The following is a 12,196-nucleotide window of genomic DNA, read 5'->3' as shown; positions in this document are numbered from 1 at the left end:
ATTCATTTTTCTCTACAGCAATCCCTATCTCTCCCATAGGTTGGCATTGGAGCTGCCTTTTAACGCTTTATACGTGTAGCTTGCAATAGGGAGATGATAAAAAGTTTGGCGTCTCTGGACTCACAATTTAAAAAAACAACATTTAGTGAAGTTGATTTTTTTTAAATTGCAGGTCTGAAAACACCACTTTTTAGAAAGTTAGCATTCTGTGTCTCTGCCTGTCTCTGAATACGCGTCTGGGTCAGGATGACAGTTGGGTTGTTATGCATTCACACTAGACAGTCACACAAAGGAATCTGAGGTATTCCCTGCATATCCTGATGGTTCATTACCAGGCTGATGGGTCTTCCTGGCCTAGAGTTGTGGGAGTAGCTGACACTTGCACCTGAATAGGGCTGTGCCTGCCCCTTCACAAAGAAGTCTCTACTACTCGAAATGGGTATAAGTACTGGGCACCGTATACTCAGAACACTTCTGGATTAAGGACATTCTGTCAGGAAGAAGAGCTGTGTTGCTGTCAGGAGGGACTGTGCTGGCCTGCTGCTTGCTGTTTCTGTCCTGCGAGTGAAAGGACTGGACTTTGCTTTGTACATCCTGCTTTCCAAGTATCTCCAAGGGCTTGAGTCGAGCTTCCCTCCTGTAGGAAGTCTCAGGGCCTTCAAAGACTTCACCTGTAGCATCTTTGCATTTCTGCTGAGAGCTCTACTCTGCCAAGTGGTGCCAAATACAGTTCCCGGGCCAAGAAGAAACCACACCCCACATCAAATTTGAGCGTGACTTTTGTGCCTTGGTCCCCGCTCACCGCAACAATTGTGACTTGCACCGCAGCGCCTATGAAGAACGACAACACTGGGAGCCTTGAGTACCGTGTCACCGCACTTAACGGCGCCCGACTTCTCTGCAGAACCGGAGGCCCCTTGGGGTGACATCAACACTGCGAGATCTACGCTGCGTGGCCTGACTCTTGACACTTTATGGACCCTGTATCGACAGGAGAACGTTACGCCTTACCGCCAAAGCTGCATCACCTCCCCTGGGCCATGCCATGTTCCGAGCACTGAAGTGCCAACAACTGTAAGGAACTGAAGCCGCACCAGGCCCCAGCAATGCCTCACAACGTCTTTGTTTTGTCATTCTTTCCAAGATACTGTACCCAGGGTCTCTACGACTCCACAGCAGGCCCGAGCTCCATCGCGGTCAGCCCAACTTTGAAAATCCGACTCCATCAGGCAAGTCGTTATAGCCCTAGTCAGAGTTGTTGTGTTTCTAAGTGTTGTAACTGCATTTAATTGTTGAGAATTCGTATTTTGATATGTGTATGTCCTTTTTTTGTTATTTTGGTCTTGTTTCATTCAGAATAATGCTCGTAATTTTTCTAAACTGTTGTGTAATACTTTTGTAGTGTTTTCACAGTGTCACTGTGTGTTTACAAATACTTTACACATTTCCTCGGAGGAGAAGCCTGACTGCTCTTGCCAAGCTACCAAGGGGGGTGCACAGGTTATTCTGAGAGTGTAAATTACCTACTCTGACCCCATTTCTAACAACTATGTTCTTGGAAGGTAAAATGCCTGCATTATTCCATCAAGAGAATCCTCGCTTGCAAAGTTTTTCCGAGATTCACATGGTTCTGAGAAGAGATATGTGAGCATTTTTCTTTTAGGAATTCTGTGCTGTACCTGCTGCCCCAGCCATGTGCTCATCCACGCTCAGCAGTAGCTCCCACGCTGCAGGCTGAATGTCTCCATACATCTCCTCAGTTAGGATAGGGGCCGCCTTGATCAGTAGAGACAAAGGTGCTGGGGCCATACTCATGACCTGCATAAACAAAACAAATAAAACAGCAACAGTCAAGTCAAGTGTGCACAGTCATGTTTCAGGCTGGATTACAGTATGCTAAATTGTTCATTCTCAGACTATGAGTAGAAGCTGAGGAATTACGTTATATCACACATTTTGAGAGTTTTAGTGAGATGAGATAGAACACAAAGAGGAAATGTGGCCTTGTCATGAACCATACAACACATATCTTTAACTTAGTGTCATTCTCTCTTTATCTCCTCCAACTTCTGCCCAATTCTCCTTTCTCTCAGTATATGACTTACTACACTTCACATTTATAAACCAAATGTCACTGTCTTTCCATCTTTTCATCACCTTTCTGTAAGATATTTACAATAATTATCCAAATGCAGTATTCAAATTCAAATAAACTTTATTTTGGTTATTGTTCAAAACCATAAAGGAATATACAGTAATACTCACAATTCATAATACTTTTGTTAAAATCACATATCATGATAAAGTGCAAAAGGTGCAAGGGTATAATTTCTTCATTACATAGAAGCCAGGAGATTGAAAAGATTCATTACATGAGGACCACTACAAATCCATACATTTTCTATATTTAACAGTTAATTTTAATGCAGTACACTCAAAAGGCTTTGACGCAAATAAAATGTATACCACAAATACAGCACTGCAGAAACAGAATATCCACAAACATGAATAAATCTTCACAGTTCGTCCAGCATGTGCAACAGCACATAGTGATTTTTTTCATGAAGTAAGAACATGCACATATTTTAGATGTTAGGTCCCCTTTTTTCTTTATCATATGTGAACAACACTTAACTCACACCCACACATTCTGCATCCAACAATGACAGAGCACAGCCATACTTTCGCTAGCAACTGGGAGAACAGGTGGTACTGCATATGTGTAATTAGAACACTGAAATGTTGAGACTTCCATTGAAGACAATAAAGTAGCTCAGGGCAGACAATGGCTGGTATAACCCCATGCTTCAACATTCCAATGTTTGTCTTTCTGTTTTTCCCTTTTTTACTAAGAACATTCGACCCTCGGTGGATAGAGTGCTCTAATAGCCTTACAGTCCTTCTGCCTTGGGCTATACTGGTTAAAGGCCCTCCCCCTCTCCCTTTGAAGTGAGATTCAAAGCCTTTAACAACCAGTATAGCCCTCAGCAGCAGGCTAAAAGGATTATATGAAACGTCTTGATGCATCATTATTATAGTGCCATCAGTAAACCTAGCATTTCTATTCTCACCAGTCCCTCAGAGACATGCAAGTGTATTCCTGACCACTCACTAGCAAAGCACATCCTTATAAAGCTGCTTGGGATAAAGAAAAAACAAAGATTTATACATTTGTTCAGTGGGACTCATGCCAGACCTCACAGTCATGGACAAAAAAAAGCCACAAAGAAGCCTTTGTAATAGCATTACAAACATGAATGAGGGTTCCTTTGCATTTTATTGAGATACCGTGCGCCAAAAAGCCACCTCATAGCAACGTGTCCCCACTGGGGGAAATAACCATGTAGATTATGTTTTAGGGAGAGTTTTTTCTTAGCCCTTTTGCCATTACTCAAAAATTGTTTTTAATCAGTGGAATCTTCCCATTTTAATAAAACAAATATATTGTTTTGCATGGGGGTTAGTTGACCCACAGTGAAAACCCAAATATGTTTGGCAACTTGTTAATAAACCGTAAATAGGGAATTGTTTTATTAGGTAAGTTTTATGTTCCTTTTTAATAATGTCTTCTAAATTGGTAGATAATCTATAAAATATTTGGTTTGGGAGCAAATGTGACGCCACCCTGAAATGTTGTCAGGAAAAAACAGATGCTTACAATATGTTCATCTGTCTATATAAGAAGATATAAAAGGTATTAAAGTAATGAGGCAGAATAAGAAAGGAGGGGTAAAGTTTAGGCCTGCATACGGATGTGGGCAAGAAGGGACTCCTGTCTTTCACAATTTTTAAGCATGTGCTCCTCGTAGAGCTGCACTGCACAGAGCGCAGGTAGAAGCAATACCGGACTCGATACTCCAACTGGCTTTTTTCCTTAAGCCATTTATTAACTATTACAAGTAACATACAGGTGAGTTATACTAACCACCTCATACCAAGCCACGTGGGAAGGCTTCCCGCAAAATACTAATTACTCCTGAACCGGAGGGAAAAAAACTGTTTCAAAAACACAAGGACGGGAGGTGGTAGAAACAGAGGATCAACAAACAAGTTACTTACCTTCGGTAACACTTTTTCTGGTAGAGACTATCTAGCCACAGATTCCTTGCCTTAGAATTATTCCCATAGCAAACACAACAAGATGATGGACAGAGTGCTGAAACTTTTCATTCACTCACCCACAGTCACAGATCTGGGTTTAATCCATTAATCTTTTGCTCATTATTGCTAATTAGTGGCTTGGCAAATCAGGTTGTACTGTTCCCATGAGGAACAGGGTCAAGACTGATTTGCATATGGCTGGGTCTGACTAGGGTGGCGAAGTGAACCAAAGAACGATGATGGATTCAACCCAGATCTGTGACTGGGGTGAGTGTCTGATACTTTTAACGCTCTGTCCATCATCTCCTTGTGTTTCCTTTGTTCAGCCTAATTTGGCAGGGTATTCCCAGACATGGGTCCCTTGCTTACTTTGCCACTGTATTCAAGTAAGCCTGGCTAAAACCGGTCCTAGGGATGCTTGTTTCCAGTCCAGGGAAGACCTGGCTTGGTAGTTCGGGCTGGACTGTTCCCATGAGAAACAGGGTCAAGACTGATATGCATATGGCTGGGTCTGAACTGGGGTGGAGAAGTAAGCCAAAGAACGATGATGGTTTCAACCCAGATCTGTGACTGGGGTGAGTGTCTGAAAAGTTTCAGCACTCCATCCATCATCTCCTTGTGTTTGCTTTGTTCACTCTAAGTTGGCAGGGTATGCCCAAATGTGGGTCTCTTGCTCACTTTGCCACTGGATTCAATCTAGCCTTGCTGATGAGGCATGCCACCCAAAAACCGGTCCCAGGATGCTTGTTTATAGTCCAGGGAAGACCTGTCTTGGCAGTTTGGGCTGGACTGTTCCCATGAGGAACAGGGTCAAGACTGATTTGCATATGGCTGGATCAGAACTGGGGTGGGGAAGTGAGCTTAAGAACAATGATGGATTCAATCCAGATCTGTGACTGGGGTGAGTGTCTGAAAAGTTTCAGCACTCAGTCCAACATCTCCTTGTGTTTGCATAGTCTACTTACCCCAAAGGGTGAGTGCATCCCCTTTATGACCACTTCCTGGTGATAGTGGGAATAAAACTGACCCAGAGTTCCTAGTTCCATCAAATTCAAAATGGTGAAACTTTTACTTGGCTGTCCACTTCAGGTGCCCCACCTTAGGGTTGTGCATAGCCTGAAAGGGTAATAAGCTTTCTGACTAACTAATTTTCCACCTGCTTTGGTTCCAAATGGGCCTCATGGTAGGGGGTTGTGTTCCCCTGGTCTGGCGGGTAGCCATTGTACAATATCTAAGGCGGCAGAGACTTAAATGCCTCTGGCCTTGGCATGCTAATTCACTAGCCATCTTGCTGTAGGTGGTGTGAACACCTCCCTCAAGAGCAGGCTTAGTTTCTGGCCTCTGAGAGCATGGGCTCTCACGGACAGCGGGTCAGAAACTCAACCGTAGTTACATGCTGGATGATACCAGTCAGCCAGCACACTTGAGAACCAGTAGGATTTCAGGGAACACTTCTAAGGTGACCCCTGGGTGCATGTCATAATAAATATAGTACTGGCCATCAGTACAGATTTATTAAGACAAACACCATTGGCTTAAGTGCAGTCATCATGTAGCTGGATAACTCGTAATGACCAGTCCCAGAAAATGTCCTTAAGATGGCTGCCTGATCACTTGTAATATCTAGTAATTGAACTAGACATCACAAACTGTGTACCTGCTCATGCAGAGGCACCCTTACATGTAATATAATGCCCACTACCTTAGGGCTCTAAGGCTTGCTGTAGGGGTGGCTTACATATACTATATGCAGTGTAACTTTGCCATAGAGTGTTTTCAAAATGGTTTGCACCATTCTACGCATTCTACAATGGCAGTCTGCCTGCAGGTTTTTGTGCGGGTCCCTTTGTGTGGCATAATACATGCTGCAGCCCATAGGGAACCACTTTAGTACCTATGTTCTGGGTACCAGGGATAACATTTACTAGGGACTTACAGGGGTGCTAAAATCCTTGCTAATTGTGTTACAATTCGACATTTACATTTGTTTAAGGGAACGAGCACTGGCACTGGGGGCCTGGTTTAGCAGGGATCCAGTGTGCCTACACTCAAAAAAGCATCAGTACTTTGGCCAAAAATAGGGGGACATCTGCATTGGCATGGTCAGTCCCAGGCCCGTGTTCCACTGAGAAGTCTATTCCCTTTAGAGAGACTGACCACCTCAACAATATTGAATTTTCCCCTTTCATTTGCATCCGTCATCTGAGAGGCCTGTGGTTAGTTTAAGTTTGTACAAAGTAAGTAAGTATCAGGGACCAAACCACAGCAAAGGCTTCAATATCAATGGCACTTCAACGCTGTTCTTTGGGGAGTACCCACCTTCTAATAAAAGTAATATGCTGGTCCTGACCATCATCGTTGGTCTGTGATAGGACTGAACCTATCCCATACTCAGAGGCATATGCCTGCACAATGAACTGCTTTGTATAATTTGGAGCTTATAGAAAGGGTGCCATGCACACTGCTTCCTTCAGAGTGTCAAAACTCTTTTGACAGCTCACTGTCCAGTTTATTTTTTTGGGTTGTTTCTTGGAAATCAGTTCTTAGGGCGGTGCCACAATATTACCACATCTCTTCACAAACCTTCTGTAGTACCCAGTCAAGCCAAGGAATGCTCTGACTTGAGGTTGGGTGGTTGGGGCCTTTAAATCCAGAGTAGTATGGATCTTGAACTTGGCCTCGACCTACAAAGTGGTTCAAGTATACAACTTGGCCATGCCCTATCTGGCACTTGCTTGCCTTGATAGTGACTCAATTCAGAACCTTAAGGACCTTCCCAAGGTGGATCAGGTGTTCCAGCCAGATGGAGCTATAGACAGCAATTTCATCAAGGCAAACTACACTAAAAGACTACAGCTCTGCCAGGATTTTGTTCACCAACCTCTGGAAGGCAGCAAGGCATTCTTTAAACCAAAGGGTATTATAGTAAACTAGTAATGTACATCTGGGGTCGCAAATTCTGATTTTTCTTTGGCTCTTGTGATGAGACCAATCTGACAGTTCACTGATGTCAAATCAAAAGTACTGGGGAACTTGGCTGCACCCAAGCCAACCCGTTCATCAGCCCTTGGAATAGGTTGTGCATTTGTCTTAGTGACAGCATTGAGATCTCTGTGGTCCACACAACACCTCAACTCCGGTTTGCCTCCCTTGGAAGGAGGTTTGGGGACAAAGACCACTGGGCTGGCCCAGGGACTCTCAGAGAGTTCAATCACCACTACGTCCATATCTTGCTGACTTCAGCTCTGCTGCCTTCTTTGACTTGATCAGCCTGACTGTACATTTTGTTTTTGACAATGATGCTGTCCCCAATGTCCACATCATGTGTACACCAAGTTGTCTGACCAGGGGTCAAAGACAAGAGCTCAGCATACTGCCCTAGGACTTGCCTGCAGTCAGTTTGCTGTTGGGCAGTGAAGGAGTCTGAAAGACAACTCCCTCAACAGACCCATTGTTAGAGTTGTTTAAGAGGAGGTAAAGTTCACTCTCTTTTTCCTGATCCTCATCAGTGACCATCAGCATGGTCACTTCAACCCTGCTATGAAAAGATTTCAGGTGATTCACATGGATGACCCTGTGGGGGATCCTGCAAGTCCCTAGGTCTACTATGTAAGTAACTGCCCCTTTTCTTTCTAGGATAGGGTAGGGACCACTGCATTTATCCTGGAGGGCCCAAAGAGCCATAGGCTCTAATACCCATACCTTCTCTCCCGGTTGTGTGGTAAATAAATTTTACCTAATAATTTTTTCCATATAATTATCAATACAAGACAGCTCATTCAAATGAGAGGCAGAGTCCGTGGGATCTGAGTCATACGGGCTTTAATGGAATAATCCTCGAGGATGGAGCATCATGTTCCATCACCTCTAAGGTTCAGGAAGGGACATTGTCACTTTTTATTAACAGTACACAATATATATAGTAAAACAGTATGCATGGCAGTGAATACAGTAGGCGTAACAGGTGAAAAGAGGTGATAAGAACACATGTGCGTAACAGGAGGCGTGTAAGAAGGCGTACACATGGGCGTGCACTAGACATGTCAGAGAAACGTATCATAAAACGTCACAAGTGGGTGGATGCATAGAGAAACTTGCAGAATCAGCAGAAACTTCTAACCTATATGCGCGCGCAGCTGAGCAGGACGTGTAACCGGGGAGAACTGGGGGCTTTGACTTTTGCACGAGTAGAGGAGACTGGTGTCTGGGGTGTCAAAACGACCTGTACTTATAGCATATCTGATATCATATGTTTTGAGGATGTAGTGTCTGGAGTAAAAGGTCTCTAGGGCAAGGGCCATTCAACACTAAATGCAAGTGCGTGCAAAGGGATCTTCATGAAGAGTGCGGGGGCCATGGGCCTACCATGGTAACAGGAGCAGTAAATTACTTGCATGGAGACAGGAAGGCAGGGCCCTTTGCTCTGCAGCCGGGAATATGTTTACCTATTTCACTAGACTGGAATGTGTTTTCGAGGAGGCTGGACAGATAACTTGTAGGTAAAACATCATCTTGGCAAGCGAACCAGGCCGAGCCGGGCACCGCTCGTCTGAGGCAGGAAGTAAGGCAAGGGTCAGGGATGCATACAGCTTTCAGAGACAGGAGAGATGGGACTCGGGGCCTCGTTTAAGGGCCTAACTTGACTGGGCCAGAAAACGTGGACGAAAGCGTGAAAGTGTACCATGTAAAGACGTTGGCACCATAGGTCTAGAAACCTAATTAACAGGATATTTATGCATGGCTGGATAGCTGACATGTTAACGTTGGACGCAAATGTATTTGCGTCTCTCTAGCATGAACAGAAAAGAAGTTACACGACATACAAGGATGATGGGTACATGGATAGGGTGCGGGTAGGGGGGCACTTTGGCTACATGAAAATTTCTATTACCTCGTTCCCTCCTTGGCCCCTACTTCACCCTTTAGGATATATCTATATTCATGAGACCATCTATCTGTTCATATAACATCATTTGTTCATCTTTTATCATTCGGGAACGGGAACTTGGACCTGGAACACAGGCTGTGGCGCACAAGCCGCAAATCGCTGGCCCACATTGCAGACAGAGACAACAACTGAATACTATAACCAATATTATACCTAGGAATGATAGCAATTTCCATCCCCAAGCAGATATCACACTCCAGAGCCAACCGGACCAAGTCCAGGTGTCTGGATTCTGGTGAATCAGGTGAGCTATTTCATGAAGCCTAGTAATAGCCTTATACACGGATGGCGCGTTATTTGGAATAAAAACACAACAACTGGATCCGATGACTCTACAAGCCCCGCCCCTATCGGCCAGGATGACGTCAAGGACAAGGCGATTTTGAAGAACCACGAGTCTCATAGCAGATTGTTCTTCAGTTAGGTTACCTAAGGCAGAGGTAGTTTCATTCACTACCGTTTCAAGTGTGCTCGTTAACCTGCGTATTAATTTACTGTTCTGGACAGGACCTATGAACCAGAAATATCCTTTAACTTAATCCCATGGAGAACCAGAAACATCAATAACAGGAGGTAGTTCTCTTCTATGTCTAATATTCACAAGCCGTGAATTTCGATGATAATCAAGCGGGGCTAGGAAAACAGGTGGCAGGAGGAACGCAATATAACACGTCCCATCCCAATCAGGGGGCAGATGAACATAAGCTGTATGTCCACAAATAAAATAAGAATGGCGTGAGGCTTTGAAAGTAGACTTTCCTTTGTCGCTGAATACGACCACAGTATTACAATCACTGTGTCCCAGATGTACTGAACCATTCTTTCTGACACATAATTCACCTTTCGCTGGTAAAACTGAAATAGACGGCAAGTCTGAATTAGTCTCAGACTGCACATTCAGGATCATGAGGTTAAGTGTAAAATTACCTAATCCATACACTTCATTTTCTAGATCGGTCCCAGTCCTTTGGGGAAGACCTTCTTGGTCTGGGAAACATATTCTATTCATGACTGTATTCAGGTTCCCCCATATCCAATCACCTTGTGAAACCTTGGACTTACTGTCTAGGGAAGACATTAAAGCAAACCATGCACCACATGAACCATTATGTGTGAACGGGTAAGGAAAGAGAGGCAGAGCTCCCTTGTATTTCTGGTAAGGTGGGAATCGGCCACATACCCAGCAATTAGTGGTATTGCTGGTCTGATGAGTATGATGTAACATACGAATGAATGTATTGTTGCGCATTGCTAATCGATAGTAGAGTTCATGGGGAGGCAGGTCGCTGAAAGTGTGCTCCACAGTGTCATTAAAGGAAGCATGTACGTATGAATCAAGAGGGAAAAAGATATGTAACATTAAACTTATGCATATTATCGTAAGACTCAGAAGAAACATGGAGAATAAGGCGATTATGCATCCGCTGTGCAAAACTTTACAGTGCTATTTTCTTTTCTCGTTACGCCTATCTCTCTGACTGCTTGGGTCTATCTTGTTCATGTCAGAAACCTGTCTAACCGCTTCACCCAGGGGGGACTTAAACAATTAAACGCTGTCTGACTTACTAGACCTCAGCTTTAAACGATACTCCTCTTGGGGAGTTTTCTCTAGCAGGGGAAGTTTAGAGTCAATGTCCGGGAGGGGGCAGTCCTTAATCACAGTATCTGGACACAGTCCATGAATCTTCTTGATGTGGCTGGAATGCACCCAGCCCTTTCTTCCTTCCAGCTTGACTGCAGTCCTCGTCGTCATCAAAACCAACTTAGGCTGTCTCCACCTCGGCTCCAGCGGACTTTTCCTATCGAAATTTCTCACAAGGACGTGCTCGCCGGGGACCACTTCATGCGGTTTCACTTGGGTGTTGTCTGGGAAGGCGGCGGCGACCTGTGAACGACAAGATTGTAGTGCAGACATCAAGGAGGCCAAGTAATCTGTCAGCATAGAACTGTCAACATCTGTGATTTTCTTTGGCATAGGCGTACCCCACATATTGGGAGGCCGCCCAAAAATTATTTCATAGGGAGACAATCCTGTCCTAGAATGGGCTACCATACGCATATAAAAGAGTGCAACTGGCAATGCTACGATCCAATCTACACCTTTCTCTGCACATATTTTGGCCAATCGTGTTTTCAGGGTCTGATTATGTCTCTCTACGAGACCAGCTGCTTCAGGATGTCGTACGCAGTGGAACTTCCACTGGTAACCTAACAGGAGTGAAACCTGCTTCATGAGCTCGGACGAGAATGGCTGTCCATTATCTGAGTACACGACACGGGGCAAGCCGTATCGCGGGAAAAATTCACGAACCAACTGCTTGGCAGTGGTCGCGGCAGTGTAATCTGGGACTGGATATGCTTCTGTCCATCGGGAAAGGGCACATACAACTACAAGGACATATTTAAAACCTCTACATCTGTCCATCTGGATATAATCCATCTGGAGGACTTCAAAAGAGTGATCGGGAGGGTGGAAACCACCTTGTTCCACGGGAACACCTTTGCCTGGATTGAACTGACAACAGATAATGGAAGTACGCACTTTCTGTTTTGCTGCTGCTCGTAAATGTTTATTGAACCAGAGGTTTTGAATGCTGTCTAACATAGCTTTTTCTCCTAAGTGTGCTGGACTATGTGCTGTATTAATGATAACTTGAACCATAGAGTCGGGGAGGAACCATGTGGCTCTTCCCTTCGTCATCCATTCTTGATCTGTGTGGATCCCTCCTTGTTCAGTCCATTTCTTTATTTCATCTGGAGTAGCATGTGTCTGTATGTCGAGCACGTCTAGAATGGGATCCTTCACTGTCATACAATGTGTCTGTGTTGGTACTACAGTCTTTGTCATGTCCGTTGGGATGTCTGTCTGAGCTGTGAGTTTGGCTGTTCGGTCTGCTAGGTCGTTACCCTGGGAAATAGTATCGGTAACTTTTGTATGTGCTTTGCATTTCATAACAGCTATGGCTGTAGGCAAGTGTATTGCTTCTAACAGAGCTTGAATAAGGGGACCATGTTGGATCTTGGTACCGTGAGAAGTTAAAAAACCTCTTTCTTCCCAAAGAACACCGAAGTCGTGAATGACTCCGAATGCATACTGCGAATCTGTGTATATGTTTACTTTCTTGTTCTTGGCTAGTATACAGGCTT

General features: G+C 44.3%; 1 protein-coding gene across 1 annotated transcript in view; it reads right to left on the bottom strand.

Moving 5' to 3' along the window:
- UNC80 (unc-80 subunit of NALCN channel complex) overlaps positions 1–12,196 on the bottom strand; it is a 2,521,865-nt gene that overhangs the window by 1,272,371 nt on the left and 1,237,298 nt on the right. The window contains exon 31 of the mRNA XM_086955549.1: positions 1,680–1,818. Coding sequence (XP_086811675.1) covers positions 1,680–1,818 — 139 coding nt within the window. The remainder of the gene's footprint in view (positions 1–1,679; positions 1,819–12,196) is intronic.

Source organism: Lissotriton vulgaris, chromosome 2_1, assembly GCF_964263255.1.
Source record: "Lissotriton vulgaris chromosome 2_1, aLisVul1.2, whole genome shotgun sequence".
Taxonomy (NCBI): domain Eukaryota; kingdom Metazoa; phylum Chordata; class Amphibia; order Caudata; family Salamandridae; genus Lissotriton; species Lissotriton vulgaris.
This window is presented reverse-complemented; position numbering and strand designations above follow the sequence as displayed.